General features: G+C 38.4%; 1 protein-coding gene across 1 annotated transcript in view; it reads right to left on the reverse strand.

Moving 5' to 3' along the window:
• The window catches only part of LOC142357072 (uncharacterized), a gene marked incomplete at both ends in the record, with an annotated part of 38588 nt that extends 17546 nt beyond the window's left edge, over positions 1–21042 (reverse strand). The window contains 4 exons of the mRNA XM_075408785.1: positions 8237–8424; positions 11566–11705; positions 12204–12363; positions 20705–21042. Coding sequence (XP_075264900.1) covers positions 8237–8424; positions 11566–11705; positions 12204–12363; positions 20705–21042 — 826 coding nt within the window. The remainder of the gene's footprint in view (positions 1–8236; positions 8425–11565; positions 11706–12203; positions 12364–20704) is intronic.
• Positions 21043–21602: the final 560 nt, after the last annotated feature.

The following is a 21602-nucleotide window of genomic DNA, read 5'->3' on the forward strand; positions in this document are numbered from 1 at the left end:
AGGGAATCTTATGACATAATGATCAACAATTAATCACAGATGCTAATTTGACATTTACGACAGTATAAAAAGAGCTTGGGAAACTACCACAAGTCAGTGGAAACTCGTTAATTTTGTCTGATTAAATTGACATACAGTGCGTATTGAAGCACACTTTTTTGAGCAGTAAACTACTTCTAATCGTGTCTATGATTCTCTAGATCATATTATTGATTGTACGGTTTTAACTTCACTTTGACTTGTGAAAAAAAGAATTAATTTTGATATTCTCAAAACTTTCTTGAATTTGATTGTTTCAATTTGAATTTTTTTGTTATTCTGAGAAAAACAAGTTGTTATACAGCAAAATTGAGCAATTAGTTATCAGGAGTATTTGAGCAACAAGTAATGCAACGGCGAGCTATAGTATAGTGGTGAATACAGTTCAAAAAAGTTAATAGCAAATGCAAAATATCCGGACAGATTTGAAACCGTTGAAACGAACTGGGAGGTGTAAAGTTTTCCTTGACTTTGATAGAAGAGCAGCCGTTACATTTGATCCGCCAACCCAGAAAGTGGAAGGTAAACTGCTGTCCAATCTGATGAAGAGAGTGCCGAAGACATCATTCAAAGAAAATCAATCAAATCAAAAGCGCAACGCCAGTGAGCTAGAGAGGAAGGTGCGAGTGCAATTCACAAAAAACGTAGAAGAGCTAACCTGGCTTAAAAAGTATAAGCAAAATAAAAGCAGACAGCAACCAGACAATCCGAGCGCCACCAGCAGAGAGGAGCTTCAATCAACAGCTCAAAGGTACGACAAGAAATTCCAAGATTTAGTGGAAGAAGTTAACACTAAAACTGGGGTTGGCTACAAAATAATTGAAGATTCAGATCGACCCAACAAACTAAAGGTCCTCTAACAACATATTATTAACCTTCTAGTGGAGAAAATACCCAAGCAACTGCAGCGTCGAAACAAGCCTGTGCCCTACAAAGCATATTTGTTTGAAGAACATCTGAAAGAAGCAGGGAAGTGCAAGGCAAGTTTGAACGATCATTGGCTTGCACATATATGCAAAGGTACACAACCAGCAATGAATGCAGAGCAAAGCAACTCAACCCAAGCAATGAACGACAGCGAGGGTGACAATAACTACCCAACGGACAACCCAGTTGCTCAAAAAGTACAAAATGGAGCAACAGCAACGGCCAAGAGACGGAGAATGTTTCGGAAACATCTTCAGCAAAGCAATGACGCGAGTCGAGGATGAAGAAGATCGATATTGAATTCGAAACCGAGATGCGACTGGAACAGGCAAGGTTCGATCAGAGGAAGCTAGAGCTGGAAATGCAAAGGAAGGAATTGGAAACCAAGCATCAACTGCTGGAGGAAGAGCGTGAGCTAGAGCGCAAAGTGAAGAGAACAGCATTAGTGAGTGAAATGTCCGTTCCCAATCAACCAATGCTTGAGACAAACACCCTTCAACTGGAACCCAAAGAAGAGAGATGTCTCAGATTGGGCCATTAGGATCGACAAACTTCTAACACCAGAACGATCAATAGCTCGCTTCGACGTAACCCCTGAAGTGAACAGACCTAGTCACTTCTGACGATATCGCAGTTTACGAGACCGATCCTCAAGTGTTGAAGACCAGGATGTTTTCCCCAGAACTGGCCTACTACGATACAACAGTGTTTATTCAGGTAGCAGTAACCTACCAAAGCTGAAGTTGAACAACCTCGATGGAAACACCCTCGAATGGCCAGAGTGGTCTAGTATGTTAAGTGCTACAGTGGATCAACGCCAAAAACAAGACTCAGAGATGATGAGCCATCTGAAGAAGCTACTGACAGGCAAGGCAAGATCAGCAATCTCTGGAATGGGCTAATCTGGACATGGAGCATTCTGGAGAGGAAGCTTGGAAGGCCTCATGTGATCATTGATGCACCACTGGAGAGTCTTCGCAAAGAAGGGCAGGTGAAGCCTCACGACTCAACAGGTCTGATCAGTTTCTCAGTTATTGTTTCAAACTTTGTGAATGTTCTCAAAGAATACAAGCAGATTGCCGATCTGCAATCAAGCTCGACAATGTATATGGAAGTAGACAAACTACCTCAAGTGGTGGTTCTATGTTGATGATAAAGATGAAGATTGGCCTGATCTGATGATTATGTTTGAAAAGTGGCTATCTAGGATGGCATTGGCGCAGGAAAGGTTTTCATCTTTCAAGAGAGAACGAAGAGAAGAGGAAAGAAGAAGCACAAATAGAGACAAACGGTTCTCGAAAACATCGACCTTCAGTGCAAGTTCTAACGCGAAGGAAACGAAGCAAATGCAAAGTGATCACTGTCCACTAGCTGATGGCATTCATTAAAATTGGAACTGTCCACTATTCAGGAACATGAGTTTGAATGATCGGTACGCAGCAGTGAGGAAGCAACGCTTATGTTATGGATGTCTAGGCAACGGACATGCAAACAAAGACTGTAAAGTCAATGTGAGCGGTGTCAATGGATGCATCAAGAAGCACTGCCAATTTCAACACTCAGAAAACCAAATGGATGAGGGCAATCACGCAGTCAACGTAAGCGCAGCAACAATCAACCAGAGTAACGACGTTACGAGCTTTCTACAGATAGTTCCTGCCTCAATACAGAGCGGTGGAAACAAACTAAGCTTTCCTCGACATTTGATCAACGGTTTCGTTCACCGATCAAATTGTGCAAGAGAAGCTACGAGCCCAAGGCACCGATGTGACGCTCAACACAACTGGCATACACGGAACAAAGGATCTGAAGACAGAAAAGGTTTCCTTCAAAATAAAGGGTCTATATTCAAATGTGCATTCAATCGAAGCGTTTGCACACCCGTCATTACCCTTGAGAAACACAAACTACAACTACAACAAGCTGAAGCAAAGCTTCAATCACTTGAGTGTTCTACCCAACAAAAGTTTCAACTTAATGGAAGTTGAACGCTCATTGGACCACAAGATAGGAGCACGAATTGAACCTTTCGCCGATCTAACAGAGCTAGGATGGGTAGTCATTGGACCCATGACGGGCAAAAGAAGACAAAATGTTTGTCATTTTGTCTTCACAGAAGATGTGAAAGTGGCTAAGAATATGCAAACCTGTTGGGAAACAGAAACCTATGTTTCCAAAATCAACGTCATCAGTCAGTCAAAGAAAGAACTGCAGGCAGAGAAGATGCTAGAGAATACGACGAAATTCACAGGCGAGCGGTACGAAGGGGGAATGCTGTGGAGTGAACCAGAGCCGAACCTACCGAACAACTACAGCTCAGCCTTGGGTCAGTTTTACTCACTGGAGCGAATATTCCAAGGGGACCCAAACCTGGAGAGTTTGTATCAACAGTCAATAGATACAGATGTAGAAAAAGGATTCGTAAAAATATTGGACGAGTCCAAAGTGAAGGGCACTTTCGGGAAAGAACGGTATTTGCCACACCATCCAGTACTAAACCCGAAAAAGCCTGGCAAAGTATGACTTGTTTGCAATACTGCATCAAAGTAAAAAAAAGCATGCCTCAACGACAAACTACTAGCACGACCTGATCTGCAACACGGGTTGATTGAAACAATCTTCAGATTTCGTGAAAGACCAATTTCCCTGACAGCTGACATCTAATCGATGTTTCTACAAGTGCAAGTTCCCGATCAGGATAGAAGTTGCGTGAGGTTTCTATGGCGTCCAAGAACTAACGAACCTGTTCAGATATACGAATATCAGCGTCACGTTTTTGGAGCTAGGAGCTCTCCAACTTGTACAAACTATGCTCTCAAGCGAGTGGGACTAGACAACGAAGAAGAGTATCCAATCGCAGCAAAAGCAATACAAAACAACTTCTACATGGACGATTTCATCAAATCAGTAGAAACCCGTGAAGAAGCAGTTCAAGTCTTCAATCATCTACGACCTCTTCTCTCAAAACATGGATTTGAACTCAAGAAGTGGATAAGCAACAACGATGCAGTTACAGAAGCAATCCCAGAAAACTTGAATTCAATCAGCTACACGAAACAGGTCGAATTGGAACCCAATACGGAGGGATTCTTTGTTCTAGGACTACAATGGACTGATGATAGTCTTCAAGTGTGCAGAGGCAAAAACAAGGAAGTTGAAGCACCTATAACCCAGAGGAAGATTCTGTCACTGGTATCTTCAGTATTCGACCCAATCGGATTGTTTGCTCCGTTCAGTGTTCACATGAGACGACTTCTGAAAAGCATCTGGACTAAGGATGGAAAATGTTGGGACAACGAAGTTGAGCCGCGTGAAGAAGAAGAATTCCTGAGTTGGAAACAACAACTTCCAATTGCAGCTGAAACAAGCATCGATAGAAGGTACTTCAACATAGAGAGGGATAGAACCAAACTTCATGTGTTTGCTGACGCATCTGAAGACACGATGTGTGCAGTAGCCTATCTACGTTCACAACTGAAAGAATACTCAGTTTAGTTAGCTTTTGTTATTCGAAAAAGTAGATTGGCACCGATGAGGCATCTTTCAATACCCCGATTGCAATTGCAAGCGGCAATCGTGGCAGTGAGGTTGAAGGGACAGATAGTCAATGAACATGAATTGAAGATAAATAATTGTTGTTTTTGGTCATACTCAACTACAGTATTGCAGTGGATACACAGTTCCCATCGTAGGCAACAAGTGTTTGTGGCCAATCGAGTGGCTGAGATACTAGATACAACTAATGTTCCACCATGGAAACATGTGAGCGGTATCAAAAACCCAGCGGACTTTGGCACCAGAGCAATCAACAATGAGGAGCTCAAGAGAAGTGAGTGGCTCACTGGCCCGCCTGGTTGAGGCGACAAGAGAGTGAGTGGCCAGAGCAAGTGAACCTAATCTTTGTCTCAGATGAAGAGAATGTACCCTCATCACTCTTCATGATACAAGCTGAAGAAAAAAAGTAGTTATTCAATAAGAACAATTCAGTAACTTCAACAGACAGTGAATACAGTGGCACTTTAACAGACTCTTTAATAGTGAATACAGAGGCATACGTGCAGCAAGCATTGAGAAAATACAAACCAGCAACACTCGTAATCAGCATTGAAGACAGAGAAAAAGCAAAAGCAACAATCTTCAAGCTACTACAGCGAGAACAGATTGGCGAAGAGATGAAATTTGTCAAAAATGAAAAAGAAATTCCAAAAGGCAGCAAAATCCTACAATTCTCACCCTTCCAGGATGAAGAAGATTTATTCGAACCAAAGGCAGGATAGGCAAAATTCAGTTGGATTTCAATGCAAAGCATACAATGTTGCTACATTGGAAACATCATGCGGTTGAATTATTCTTGCGAAACGAGCACAAGGACAATCAACATGAAGGCACTGAGCATGTAAGAAACATTGTTCAGCAGAAGATGTGAATACTAGGCATACGGAACGCCTTAAGATCAATCAAGAATAAGTGTTTTACCTGCAGAAAAGGCAGAGCACAAACGATAGCACCAGTAATACCTGAAGAGCGGTTAGATGCTTCAACAGCCTTCACAAATGTTTGAGTTGACTACTTTAGCCCTTTCATTGTGAAGATCGAGCGAAGAAACGAAAAGCGATGGTGTTGTCTTTTTAAATGCCTAACTGTGAGAGCGGTGCATATAGAAGTAGTACCCAAGTTGGACACAGATAGTTGTCTCAATGCAATCATTCGATTCATTGCGCGAAGAGGCCAAACGAGCACCATCATCAGCAACAACGGGACAAACTTTGTTGGAGCCGAAAGAGAATTATCAGAGTACGTTGCGGCTTGGAACAAAGAAGGGATCGAAGAATATCTAATTCAACGAGGAATCAGATGGAAGTTCAACCCATCTGCAGCACCTCACTTTGGAGGAGTATAAGAACGGTTGTTGAGAAAACGCAGGAAAGCAATGTATGCAGTGTTGGGGAACAAATCAGTCACAGAGGACGTTCTTTCAGCAACGATGTGTGCTGTTGAGCAGACATTGAACTTAAGACCGTTGACTCCAGTCAGATTAGACGTTAATGAATTAGAAGCATTGACCCCCAATCACTTCTTGCTTGGCAACAAGAATGTTTGCTTACCCTATCTACCATGCGCAGAAGAATTTGTGGATCATCGAAAGCTCTTCCGACAAACTCATGCCTATGCAAATGGATAGCGATAAGCGTGGATATTACAATCGAGGTCGATTTTCGAAGACCATCGATGGATCTGACGGTGTGATTCGATGAACGATAGTTCGAACGAACGATGGAGGGTACAAGTGACCAGTAGTGAAGCTCGCCCCAGGTACTACCTTTTCGCGATGGAAAACAGGGTCGGCGATGTTGCGGCTGAGCTTACTAACTCAACAACCAAATTGAATAGCGCATCAAGGCCATTTCAAGCATTAAAGCTCGAACAGCATGACAAGCGAAATTTAATGCTACATTCTATCGAAGCCATTTGGATTTGTTCAATTTGTTCAACATTTATATTTAGCAACTATTATTAGTACGTAACCATCATACATGAAGTGAAATTGAAACTCAGCCTCGAACTAGGCTGTTATGGCCACGTATTCAAGTGTTCACAAGCACACAAATTTAGCTCAGCGGAGCAAGAGATACCAGCTTGGTAAGCCAGATTTGATTAATTTTGCGATTTTCGTACCAATTCAGAGAGTGCGGGCACCTTATACTATATCCCGAACCCCAACCTCAGTGCGTTCAGAGAATCATACGACATAGTGATCTACAACCAATCAGAGACGACGGTATAAATTGAGCTTGGAAAACTAGCAAAAATCAGTGGAGGCTCGTTAATTTTGTCTTATTAAATTGACATACAGTGCGTATTGAAGCACACTTTCTTGAGCACTAAATTACTTGTTATAGTGTCTTGTTTTGGTAGACAATATTAGTGATTGTACAGTTTTTAACTTTACTTTGACTGGGGAAAAGAGATTTTTTTTTGATAATCTTAAAACTTTCTTTCTGATTATTTACAAAAACCCAACAAGAATTTGATTCTTTAAATTTGAATTATTTTGTTTTTCTGAGAGAAACAAGTTGTTATACAGCAAAGCTGAGCAATTAGTGACCATGAATAATTGAGCAACAAGTAATGCAACGGTAAGCTAGAGTATAGCGGATAATACAATTCACAAAAGTTAACTTCAAAAACAGAAAACCCAGACAGATTTGAAACAGCTCAAACGAACTGGGCGGTGTAAAGCGAACTGGAACTATTTTGTATGCAGACGATTCTGTGATATACGCCAAAGTGGATCTGAAAAAAATAATTGAGGCGCAACAAAAAGCTCCATTTAGACCCGCAATTTGGCTTTAAAAAATGCCTCAAATTGAAGGTTAAGTAAAACAATTACAGTTAGGTTCTATAAAAAGACGAACACCAATCAGCTAGACACTCTAAAGATTAATAACACGGAAATACTCAGTCTTCCAGTAAATATATATCTTGTTATCCTATATGACACCGACTGAAAAAATTAGTAAGCACAAGGCAGCTTGTAACAGTTTATAAAACACATATGCAGCCATTCCCTCAGTAGGGTGTTCTAAAATATCGATGTTCAGAGTACAATATTCTTAAACCTAAGAATATTTTGATAAACAGATTTGTTTGTTCAGATTTTCAGAAAGAAACATGAGTCCAAATCAACAATCAGGAGAAAATTGCTATTTACAATGCATCAGAGCTACAGCTTAATTAATTTTTGAAAACAGCTGCAAAGATAATAAGGAGCCAAAACGCGGTTTCATGCCTAGAAAATTTAAATTCCGAAAATGATACTCTTAAAATCACGAGTGGTCGAACAAGATCTCGGAAACTTTGCCTGCCCAAAAACAAATATGACTATTATTCTACAAGACGTAAAATCAAGCAGATGGTAAACTGCTTAATATTTGATTTTCCAAACATTGTTAAGGACATTTGTACCACATCAGAGCTTCAGGTAAAGATTTTTGCCACAAATTCCTTGATAATTACAACATAAACAACTGAGTTATCTAAGTTTACTAGTTAAGAGACAGAACGTTGACACTAAAATTAATTAACTCCGTATCTTTGACAGAGGTATTTTTTCCTGTTTCTCTTATCAGCAACTACCACAATCATTTCTATTCTTTTGAGAAACTTCAGAAAATGTTGTTTGAGAAAATGTTGTTTGAGAAAATGTCACAAAAGGAAAACCTCCTTATAAAATAATACAAATGCTTATCATATTTCAAACGCAACTGACTCGTTTAAGTTCGTCGATCTTTTCCTGGTCGACAAGGGCGACAACTGCGAATGAAGTTGTGTGAGTGGAGTTGCACGCCCCTCTGTACTCGTCCACCAATACTGCCCCCACTCCATCTGTGTAGTAGCTGTTGTTCTCGCGAGAGTAGTAGGCACACTTGTACTCCACACTGACGTCATAAATATCACCTTAACAATTTTGATTGGTTACATTCTATAAGCACTTGAAGAATTATATTGAGAAATTAGTAGATTATAACGTACTTACAAGGGTTTGTCTATTAGTATTATCAGGCGCTAATATGACCACAATTTATGAGAGTCAGACAGTAAATCCAAAGCATATTGAAACAAATTAAAAAAAATGCAATTGAGACTGAAACCGGAGAGCTAATACAGCGAAATTCCCTCCAAATATGAAGCATCCACCATATCCTAATAAAACTAAATCCTAGTTTTAATTTTTATTTGCAAATTTGCAAAACGTTAGCGTTATCAAAACAATGCAAATTAATTAAGATCAGGAAAGTAAGCGAGCGCGAAAAAGTGCGATACGCTCAAATTTTGGTATAATGGTAGCAAGTTTTCGCATTTTACAGTATGTGTAAATACTAGCGGCACGTCTAATTGATTATAATCCATTGATCTCACCCCCTTTTCCGCACTTTTGATGTCGGCGGCTACCACTCTTCATGAAATTTTTTCCACAAAAGAGTTTTGTTTTAACTGAGGAATTTTATGAAATTATTAAGTCGGATTAATTATTACCGAAACGTAACAATATAAAAGTCAAATAATTAGTTAGCAAAATGTAACCACTGGGATGACAAAGGAATGGAACAATCTGGTGCAAATATTAGCGACGCGATTTTGGGTATTAGTCGCTTATTTTTGCAGTGCTATTGTCGCTAGAATTCGCTGCCGGAATTAGCGATGAAAAGAACGGCAATTTAGTCGGTGGTTTCCGCATTGCCGCTGATTTCGGCAAATTTGGTTAATAAAACACCAAAAACCAACAAAGTGTAAGGGCCTTAAATATTACATATGCTCAACTAAAACGAAAACTAATTTCTTGAGCAAAATAGATACTCCACAACAAATTGAAAAAATATAAAGGGACTTTTTCAAAAGAACAGAAGCCATAGACCTCAAACAACAATAACAACGACTTTTTCACACTTCGCTAGCCAACATATTTGAACTGCGCCAAACAACATTGGTTGGATTTCTTTATACCAAAACATTTTCTGCTATCCGAATAAATAATTAAAACGGCATTTTCCCTCTTTTATAATATATATAAATATATATATATATATATATATATATATATATATATTATATATATATATATATATAGAATTTGCTGCTTAAAACAAATTAAAACGTGTAGTCAGGTTGCACTATAATGGCTGAACAAAGGTTGTGAACAAAGTTGAAAAGGTTGCACCAAAAAAAAGATGTGGCAATCAAACGTATTTATCCTATATTCCAAACTATGGTTTGTTGATTTCCTTTTCGTCACTGTTTCCTTCAAAAACCCCGAGAATTGCTGCTAACTGCGAAAAAAAATTGTGGCAACAGTTGCCAGTAGCCTGTTCATTATACCTTTTAGTCCAACTGATCAGAAATACGTTCTTTTTCACAACATATATTTTCTCAAAATCATATATAATAATCGGTGGAAAAGTTATGTTAGCGGAATAACGTTAGCCGCCGAGCCAATTCATTGAAAATTGGTCAAAAAATAAATGCATCGGGATGTGAACAGGATATAAAAGCATCAGGATGTGAACATCAGGATGAAATGGTGGGGATAGCAAACTCTCGTTAAAAGCAAAAAATACTGAGACCTTCATTCAAAATTTCAATTTCATCTTGGTGGAAGAAATTTTATCTTAGTTGCAAAGTTTCAGTTCGATTTTATTGGGATTGAACTAAGTGTTGTTGCAGAAGCATTATTTGACTGTACAACGTATGACTATATGTTTTGTTGTAAGAATAATTCTGATCGGATAGTAAATTAAAACTTATTTTTTGATTAATGTCCCATTTTTACTTTCGATTCATTTTCTCTGGATTTACTGTCTCAGCCGCTGATTGATTGTCTATATTCGTACCCCTCAAAATTCATCCGCACAGAAACATGAATAAAACTAAACATTTTTAATTTTTTTCTGATATTGCTGTTCATGATTCTGCCAAGTTTTTTTTACTGTTTTAGAGACAAAGATCATGAAATAATTAATGTAATAGTTATAAAACCCAATCTTGCCTATTTTAATTCCAAGTTCACATTTTCTCCATTACCCGCAAAAAGCATAAGAAAATGTAGTCTTAGACCGGTAATTTTTTTGTGAAAAACAGTCAGAGCTTTTTCATTTTTGACTCGACGAAAATTCGTTTTTCTGTCCTTGGATATGGTCGGTACATTCCAGTTTTGTTTCCACGGTGACTATTTTAAATTTCGAAAAAGTAGACGAAATCACCACTTGTTTAATGGTATACTGTCAAATTATGCATCAAACAAAGCATCATTTAAATTTCTATCAAAACCAGTGAGGTTCGGTTGGTTGCGTGCTGAAAAAACGCGCTAATAAAAAAATTTAACTCCTTGAGCTCATTTGTCTTTTGGAACTTGTTTTTGTGCCTCTTAAGCATTTCCTATCTTACTTTTTCAATAAACTGGTTTTTAAAAACGTCTTTTTAAATACCATTGTAACTTTATTCCACCGACTTTATTCCAATTGAATTTCTAATATTTGAGCATTTGCTTCATTTGGAAGTTAAATAAATATTATTTGTACGCTCATCTATGCTAACTACGATGCCTTTTTTTGTAATGAACTTTTTTCTTATTGATTTTCTTTGCGTGTCGAAGCATATATAAACCTTTTTCGAGGGAATATTGATGTTTGATTCCGCAGGAAGAATTTTTGTTCCTAGAAGCAGTTCTCATGAAAACAAACTTTTATGCCCAGATTAATTTACTTCTTGATTGTATGAACCGGTTGTCACGTTGGGTCTTGGAAAAAATGGCTCTGAAATCCAAATTTGACACAACAAGTGCCTTAAAAGGATTTATTTTAGTTTTTAAAGGTATTTGATTTTGTGCCCATTATAATGATCTGATTGCCGGTGCCATCTTACTTGACAATTTTTAACGTTAATTTGACCGTTTTTGACCGTTTTCAAACAGAAAAAAATTTGACCGTTTTTGAGCAGGAATGAGAAATAAAGAAACTTAATGGAAAACTTAATGGAAAACTTAGTTTATACTTGCTCGTTTGTTAGTATGGTTTTGTTAGTTACTCAATTGGAACTACTGACCCAGATCAATTGATTTTTTGTCGAATGTGGATGCATAGTTTAGAGAGTATGAGATGGGAATTGAGAGAGGGTATCCTATCTCGTCTCTCACTGTCACTGACACGAAGTCTGTCATCCTCTTGACGAACCTGTTCCCAAATCTAAACAACAACAACAATAACAACAACAATAACAACAATAACAACAACAATAACAACAATAACAACAACACAACTTTAGTCGTGTTTTAGTGGCTTAGACGCAGTAGATAATATGCGTTGTAAAAAAGAAGACACTGTTTCTATGAATTTCCGTGGGGGGTTTATTTCCTATCTAAAATAAAGTGTTTTTTTTTCGGTGTTTTTTTCAAAACCGCATTTTCACAGTAGTTGCGACTGCTTAGAACCCCTTAACGACAGTGGTATAGCAGAACCCGGTTCGAGATGTCACCGCCATTCAACGCAAAATTATGCAAGATAAGCGGTGAATGCGGTGAAAAAGAAATTTATTGCCTGGTAGCGGTGAAATTACATAAGTTCTCCGCTTAACTTAAAAAAACTTTTCGCCGCTTATCTTACATATTTTTCCGATCATTCCTCGACCCGGGAGCCCAAGTGTGTGTGCTCTTGAGAGACCAGTTCGGTCTGGGTGACTATAACCTGATTCCGGTTGAGTACTCCTTGCCGTAATTGACAGTCTCAGCCTCGTATACAAAGTCCAGAGTCTGTCTTGGTTTGCCAAAATTCATCTCATATTTGGACAGCACAGCCGAGGAACCATGTGGCAAAGTCTCAAGGACTTCTTTGGAAATGGTCACGTCTAAACGGAACAGTCTTTATCCGGGCGGATCCACCCTTACAATCCACCTCTAATAATCCACCCTTATAATCCGCCTCTATTTAGCGGGCATTAAAGTATAATGTAAAATTCTACATTTATATAATGGGGGAAAAGAGTGGAGGAGTAATGATACACACTGTAATTACACTGCAAATTGGAGTAGATTTATTTGAAAAAAATTACACTCATATTTATACCATTGAAATAGATATTTTGGATCTATTCCGTTTAGCCCCCCCCCCCCTGTTTTTTAATGCCCTTACTAGCACATTGCTATGTAAAAATAGCACGCAAGCCTGGGTGGCGCAAAAAACATATGCGCACTAAGGGGGGGGCAATAGATGCAAATTTCAGGCTCTAATTAAGATTATAAACTTGCCTCGTTGATCATCTTCTTATATTCCCAATGTTACGGCTGCTATCTGACTACGTTTCCAGAATAACTTTAGGCCGCTGGTTCGTAAATCTTTTAGGTCCCGAACTTTCAAATCAAAAAGTCAATCAAATATTAATTCAAACTCTTGTCTCGGTTGCAACTTGAAACTCGTTGAATGAAACTTTTACTGAAATTGCATTCAAATCTAACAAAGTAATCCACATATTGGATAGAAACAATGCAACTGATTCTTACGGTAATCTGAGTAACTTATTAATTAACAACTTGGAACAATGTTTACATTATAAGTAAACAACAGCATAAACGTTTGGATTATGAAACAAAATTAAATTCTAGAAAAGCGCGGTATACGAATGAAAAATAACCAGAATAACAATACCATAACCATTTTAGTCACATAGGTTGCTTAAACTTAATTAAAAATTTGAATAATCTTTATGAAATTGAACAAAATTATAAAAGTCAAGTTGTTTGAGACAATAAAGAGGCCAATAGTAAATGTCAAACACCGGAAACTGACATTTAAAACATGGAACAATTGACCATGACATTTTAGCACTCACTTAGCTCAAGAGAATGAAATAAGAGTAAATAAAGTTAGCGTCGTAGCTAAATACCTCAAATTTTTGCTGAATTTTGAGAATTTTCGCATATGCGTTCCAAAAATTTTTGTGGGAATTTGGGCAATCCAATGGTACTGTTGTACAGCTCGTGGGAAATAAAGGTCGGACCACCCCCCCCCCTATGGTGGTATCTCCGACTTCACCTTCAAGGTCAAATTTCACTTTGAAGAAAAGTTTAGTGTATCATATGCAAAGTAACAGCACATTTCGAAAAAATTGACAACTAATATAATATCTAATCGGCTAGAGACTACTGATAATTGATAAACACCTAAAGCACCTACATGTACACATATCCGGACAATAAATCGGAACATTACATAGTGAAACAAGTTCTGACCGCAACATAACCGGCCCAGTTTTTGGTGATTTTCCAAAGATAACAACATCATTTGCGGTCACTATTGATTGGTATAGGTTTTATTACTGGTAATTTGTAACATCCCAGTGAAGTTTTTATCAACGCTGCTCTTACTATCTGATCGTCATTTCTGCAGGTTTCCTCAACTCTACCCAAAGAAAGTTGAAGGGATGAGTATGCTTGTCGGTTATCCAAACAAGATCTCCTTTCTTGATCTCTTCTGGTTTTTCCTTCGCCCATTTAATCCGCTGTTGCAAGGTAGGAAGATACTCGTTCATCCAACGATTCCCAACTGCAAAAAGAATACTAAGTTAGTCACGAATGAGCTTTCTGTAGCTAACTGGTGTTCCAGAAAAAGCATTTGGCCAATTCACGTTAATTTGACCAATTAAGAAAAGATTTGGCGTTAAAGGCTGTTGATCGGAAACGTCACTGCTAACGTCAGTAAGTGGACGGTTGTTTGGAAGTTGTTCCACGATACACAAAACCGTTTGCAACCTGTCTTCCTTCAGGCTTTGCTTTCCCAAAACAATAAACAGAGCTTTTTGGCAGGATCGTACCAATCTTTCCCAAACTCCACCAAAGTGAGCCGCTGCTGATGGATTGAAAGACCATTTGATGCCCAAGTCCAATAATTTGACTGTGGTTCCAGCCCTTTGATGTTCGGCGAAGCACTCCTTGAACTCTCGCGCTGCTCCAACAAAATTCGTACCATTATCCGAAATAATTGTCTTTGGCCGTTGAAATATCTTTATTTTGAAAGGTCCAAAATAATCAACAACTGTGTTCCTAAACGGTCCTAAATTGTTTATAACTCTGTCGATTGGAAAATCACTCATTTGTGGTGGCTTATGCTTGCAAACAATCGACACTGTACACAATTGTTTTTGACTGATCGGGGGGCATTTCGTAACTCAATAATCCAAAACTTCTTTTGGTTTTCGTTTCTAATATAGACAACATTTTCGTGGTGGAAGACTTTGTGCTGATAATTCAAGTACAGACGAACCGCTCTGTGCTTGTTGGGCAAAATAACAGGATGTTTGTTTCATTTGGCCAATCTGCTTTACGGAGTCGCCCTTTTGCTCTCAAAATCCCGTTAGAGTCGATGAAGGGTACCAATGAGACAATCTTACTGTTTGGCGAAATGGTTTTGCCTGACAAAGGAAGTTTTCTTTCTATTGCATAGCTTTCCATCTGGACAATTTTCCAGATGACATCTTCCGCCTCATTTAACAACTCGTAAACTGTCTTAGATTTATGCTTCCATGACAAAATCTACGAAACTGTTGTGCGCAATCGGTTGAACTGGCTAAAGTTTTCGCAGTTCAAGATGTTTTGACTATCATCCTTAGCTATGAACACGTTAACGTTCATATCTCGCTCAACTGGGTGCTGATAGTCTTCTTCGAAAAAGATTGGTTGTTTGAACCACTCAGGACCTTGAATCCAGTTACTTCTCAAAACATCGTCAAAACTAATTTCCCTCGTTCCTAAATCGGCTGGATTTTTCACACCAACAATAAAATGTCATTCGTCGACTGTTGACGTGTCGTATTTCTGCAACCCGATTGGCTACAAAAGTTGGCTGCTTAACGTTGCTTGACCTGATCCACTGAATTACTGTTTTGGAATCTGACGACATAAACGTTTTGAGAAAATGAAGATGATAGCATCCTTTCTCTGTTTCCAGTGACTGCGGCCATTAATTCCAGTTTTGGACTTTTGCGATGTTTCACTGGAGCAATTCTTGTTTTGCCCATGATGAACGAATCTTCTCGCTCTGCCTTTTCGGTTTCTGTAACAAGGTAAGCTACAGCATAGAAGGCATCTTCAGAGGCGTCACCAAAAACATGCAATTCATTTGTGACGTTTTCATTGATTGTTAGATAGCATCTGCTCACTTCAAAAATTTCACCGGCATTCGGTCCAGCAACCCAATCTGCAAACTGGTTGTTCAAGTTTTCGTCAATGTAGGAGTCCCATTGTTTTCCTTCCGTTTGCCATATTCCTTTCAGAATCATTCTCCCTCTGATGACAAACGGTGCTAGGAATCCTAATTGGTCAAAACACTTGAAACTACGGATAGGACCTTGCGTTGTGTCCATCAGCTGTCTGGCTCAAAATCCATACATCTACAAACTTTGAGTGCGTCAGAAACATTATTCCATTCGAGACCAAGTATTGTCAAAGCTTTGTCATGAATTTCATTTCGCTCGAAGTTCGTCGCCCATTTTGTGAAATTAAAACCACCTTTTGCCAAGAATTTTGTTAACTCCATTTTATATCTGCTGCTGTTTTTTCAATACTCAGGGAAACTAACAAGTCATCCATATAAAAATGATGTGAAGCGATTCGACTCGAACGCTTAAAAACAGATGCATTATCCAGAGCGCATCATTGAAGGGCAAAATTTGCACATGTTGGAGATTACTTAGCTCCAAAGATTTGCCGACTATACTGATACGTAACAACTTGGTCGTTCTATTCAAACCAAAGAAATCGCAAAAATTTTCTGTCTTCAGGCTTGAACTCAAATTGAAGAAACATTCACTTCGATATCTGCTGCCATCGCAAACTTGTTTTCTCGAAATCTTGATAGAATGCCCATCAAACTAGCCAACAGGTCTGGTCCTGCTAAGAGCATATCATTAAGCGAGTAACCACGATATTTACTTGCTGCATTGTAAACTTTCCTCACTTTATCTGGTTTGTGAGGATTTAATCCCGGGTGATATGGAACATACTACACAAGATCTTGGCGAGTTGAGGAAAAATCGTCAGAGGATAGGACCGAAACATATCCTTTTCGCAAATCGGACGCTATTCTTTCATTGTAGTTTGTTTTGACTGGTGGGTCGTTGTCAAGCCGTCGTTTTAGTCCTGGAATTTATCCCAGTGCTGACGCAGAGTTGTTTGACAAAATTGATTGATTTCCGTTCCACATCAAACCAACTTCTTACCGATCTTCATTGAACTTCACTGTGGAGATCAGGATTTTAGTCGCCAGCTTATTTTCTCCTCCTTTTGTCAGCAACAATCGAAGTGCCGTAGGACTCCATATCCCACCATTTCTTGACAATTTCTGCTAATTTGACCTCATCCTTATTCGCAACATGACAAGCTGCACCACTTAAACGGAATTCACTCAGTGGAAGTTTGACTGCCCATGGTTTGTTCTCTCCGCCACTCTTGTACTCCAGTGGCCGAATTAGCTCGTAGGCGTTTTGACCCAAGATGATGGTCACCTTCTTGAGGTCAATTTCTTTAAATCCCACGCATTTCAGATACGGGGATTTTTGCTTCATCTCGTGGACGTTGTAGACACTTCTGTCAATTTCTAGGTTCTTCTGACTGTTAACCGTGAGCTGCTTTCCTTTACTTTTAAGGCTGTTAACCGGCCCAATTGTAACTTGCACTGCCTGAAATGAAGTACTTTGTGTAACATTGTTTCCCGTCACATTTAAAGAGATTGTTTCTCCGTCTAAATGGAATCTGTCCAAAAGATCTTCGTCAACCCACGTCCGGTTTGAACCTGTATCACATGCTGCAAGAGTGTCTTCAAACTGTCCATCTTGACCGAAGATTCTCACTCGTGCAACCTGCATGAGACCTCTTAGTGACACTGAATTACTGGTCAGGTTCGTGCTTTCTGACTTCACAGAGACTGATGAAACTTCAGATTTCTTCCTGTAATACAAAAGTCTGTTGTGAGTCTTCTCACAGTTGTCAATTCCACATTTCTTTTTTCTTGGACAATCCTTTGCTGCGTGACTGTCGGACAAACAAGCAAAGCTCAATCTCTTTTCCTTTGCAACGTCGTATCGATCTTGCGTTTTCATATTCTTGATATTCTAGCAATTCCAAATTCGTTGATTGGCGTTACACAGTGGACAATTCGAAACAATTCTACCTTTATCAGCGTTCGAACTCAAAGCTGACTCTCCTGACATCAGATTTCTCTTAAAATCAAACGTTTTTCCAAATTTGGAGTATGGAGTATCCAATTTGGAAAATGTTGGACTACTTCTCAAAAGTCGTCCATGTATTTGAGATTCTTTTTGCAGCCATTCGTTGAATTAAATCAGATTTGGTGCGCAGATCGCCCTAGCTGGTGATTCAATGAACGCAAACCATCTTCTTTTTGTGTCCAAAGGCGACTTACTGAGAGCTATATCAAGATTGCTGGATAAAAACAAACCGTTTGAATACCCAAACTGCTGTAAAATGTTCACAAACGATAAAACTGTCTCGGCAAATTCAACAAGTAATGCTAAATCATTGAACCTGATTTGACTGAATTGCTGTATTTTGGCCAACTGAGACGAGACAATGCGATGAGATTGACTAAAATTTCTTTGCGATGTGTTTCATGCATGATCATACATAACACCAGCGTAGCTCATTACATTGACTGCTCTCCTTTCCATTAAGGAGAGTTTTCAAGTGACTCATCGTTTCGTCCTTGCTGATGTTACTACTGTCAACTGTAGCCAAAAACATTCCACTCCATTCTGGCCAATCCAAAGAGTGCCATCGAATTCTCTGAGTTTCAACTTGGGCAAGCATCTCTGACTGTTTGCTGTAGGTTCGATACTAAATGTAGAGCTTACAACATTTCTACTGTTATCGTGTCGGTTAAAATCAAGAAAACCTCGAATAGGCGTACTTTCCACTTTCGTATCGTACTCGAACGGATTTTCGTAATATTCGTCGGAACTGCATTGCTTTCGATAGTCCTCTAACTGCTGGACATAGGTTTTATGCGTTTTTGCGGACGAAAACAAGTCTCGCCGGGGCAAAGAAACTCCCATGTTCTCTGCATACTCTTCCGAATCGTCCGATTTAAGGCTCATGGCTGCCGTTGAGCGCTTTTCAATTTTCGATCCCGACTGGGAAGAGGGCTTCGATTCATCAGTCTGCTCCCCGGAAGAGGTCTCAAGCTCAGCTTCTAGCATTTTGATCTGCAAATTCTCTTCAAGCCGTCTCATTTCCTCGTCATTATATTGTCGCTTTCGTTCAAACTCCAATTCAAGCATCTTCATCTCAATTTCAACCTCATTTTTTGCTTTTTCTTGTCTTTGCTCCACTCGTTGTTGAAGTCGACACTTTGCGTTCCCTTCGTCAAGAAACTCATCATCAACAGATCAATTGATTGGCATTGAAAACGAAGAAGCTGATTTTGGACTGTCTTCAGCGTTATTTCTGATGTCCGTAATTGGAACAGTTTGCACACCACTTTCTAACGGAAGCGTTGGGTTATTCGTTAGTGTTGGGTTCTTTGGCTTGTCTTTAGTTGTTATTGTGAAGACTGAAACTGATACATCTCCAAATGAAATTCCTCTCTTTAAGGACTTGATCGCTGTCTCTTCTGACATCCGCTGATTCAAAATTTTGTGGATTTCTGACTGAATATCTTGCAGCACGTTCAAAGAGTTATCAACAAAATTCTTAGCTTTCTCTCGCTTACTTGTGATGCACCATTGCTTGTGGAACTTGCGCATTTTTTCACGAAAATGAGTTTCTACTGCAAAATACGAGTCGATTTGAGAGTTCAATCTCGCAATCCCAACATTCTCTCGTGTTGCTAAATCCTGGATTGCATAATAAATGGGTTTCAATTTGTGGTTGAAATAATCCACAAGATCATTTTTACTCTTGATGTACTGATTGTTAGGTACCTTTATCGTAAGCGAGTCTGATGAAGTACCTGTGGTTGAAGAACTCGGGATATCGTTCGTTTTGTTCTCATCTTTCTTCGTTTTCTTGAACATCTTCTTTACTTCTTTGGTGTCCGGGTTGAATAAGGACCAATAAATTGTTACAGGTGCTATCTAACTACGTTTCCAGAATAACTTTACGCCGCTGGTTCGTAAATATTTTAGGTCCCGAACTTTCAAATAAAAAAATCAATCAAATTATATTTCAAACTTTTGTCTCGGTTGCAACTTGAAACTCGTTGAATGATAGTTTTATTGAAGTTGTGTTCAAATTTAGCAAAGTAATCCACTGATTGGATAGAAACAACGCAACTGATTCTTACGGTAATCTGAGTAACTTAATAACTAACAACTTGGAACAATGTTTACATTATAAGTAAACAACAGCATAAACGTTAACAATTTGATTTTCTGATTATCAAACAATATTAAATTCTGGAAAAGCACGGTATATCAATGGAAAATACACAGAATAACATTAGCATAACCATTTAAGTCATATAGAATGCTTAAACTTACATAAAAATTTGAATAATCTTAATGAAATTGAACAAAACTATAAAAGTCAAGTTGTTTGAGACAATAAAGAGGCCAATAGTAAATGTCAAACACCGAAAAAATGACATTTAAAACTTGGAACAATTGACCATGACATTTTAGCACTCACTTAGCTCAAGAGAATGAAATAAGAGTAAATAAAATTAGCGTCGTAGCTAAATACTTCAAATTTTTGCTGAATTTTGAGAATTTTCGCATATGCGTTCCAAAAATTTTTGTCGGAATTTGGGCAATCCAATGGTACTGTTGTACAGATCGTGGGAAATAAAGGTCGGACCCCCCCCCTATGGTGGTATCTCCGACTTCACCTTCAAGGTCAAATCTCACTTTGAAGAATGGGTTAGTGTATCATATGCAAAGTAACAGCACATTTCGAAAAAATTGACAACTAATAAAATATCTAATCGGCTGGAGACTACTGATAGTTGATAAACACCTAAAGCACCTACATGTACACGTGTCGGGACAATAAATTACAATATTACATAATGAAACAAGTTCTGACCGCAACACCCAATAAATACCAGATTAGATCCGAAACAGAATACATCTGATTTTTCTTATTTCAACTCTTTTGACAGTTAGAGTGAACTGATTTATAAAATTCACACTGTAATTGATCATTTTACAGCTGAACTGGAATTTTACAAATTGGACTCACGTTCGTATGTGTTTTTAGTAACACCATTGAAGTCCAGCTTTTTGCACGTCAAGTCCTCAGAATGGTTCGAGGAGTGTTGAATATTCTGCATGACAAACATCATATTGTCCGAGTTGTAAGTCCTGCTTGTGGTTTCATTACCATTAAACCTCGCCATGTTATGTAGGAATATATGAAGGCTGTCTAAGAAAGGGTAAATTTCGTATTCGCTGTTTCTCAACAGTGACGATAGACTGACCAGTTTTTCGACATAGCTGAGGACAGTTGCCACCACAGTAGTCAAAATGTCCTCAAATTGTTCTTCTTTGCTCAGGAAACTCTCCTCGTTAAACGTGAAGCTAAAATATTTCCAGATTTTTGTTATGATTTTGACGTCGAGTTGACGCTTAATTTGAGATGAATTTGCAGATATAAAAAATCGACTTGCTAAAAAAACTCTATTTTTGTCTCGCATAGGCTCACGCTCTTTATATAAAAATTACGATTTTTTTTTAAAATTAGGATTATAACAACAGAAATTTTTGTGTTTTTTGTTTTTGTTTTTTCATTTTCTCCATTTTGAACACCTGGTATCAATTTAAAAACATCTGAAATTTTTCCAACTAGGAATCTAACGCAAAAGCAAAAGCAAATATTTTGGCGTAAAAATATCCACAAACAATAATCACAATAGTTTTCAAAATTGTCCAGCTAATGAGCTGAAAACAACAGAGCGAATCAATTCTCCTGATTAAATTTTTTCGTCTTCAACAGAAATTGATAACCCATCAGAAACTACTATAATAACTCTGGTAATAGCTTAACATCAATTTAAATAACAAACTAATACCTGCAAGTACCTAACGATCAGTGACCAACAGCACTGAATCAGACAAATTTTATTGTTCCGTTCATAAGC

The sequence above is a fragment of the Convolutriloba macropyga genome, unplaced genomic scaffold (genome assembly GCF_964194025.1).
Source record: "Convolutriloba macropyga unplaced genomic scaffold, txConMacr16.3 SCAFFOLD_1805, whole genome shotgun sequence".
NCBI classification, from domain to species: domain Eukaryota; kingdom Metazoa; phylum Xenacoelomorpha; order Acoela; family Convolutidae; genus Convolutriloba; species Convolutriloba macropyga.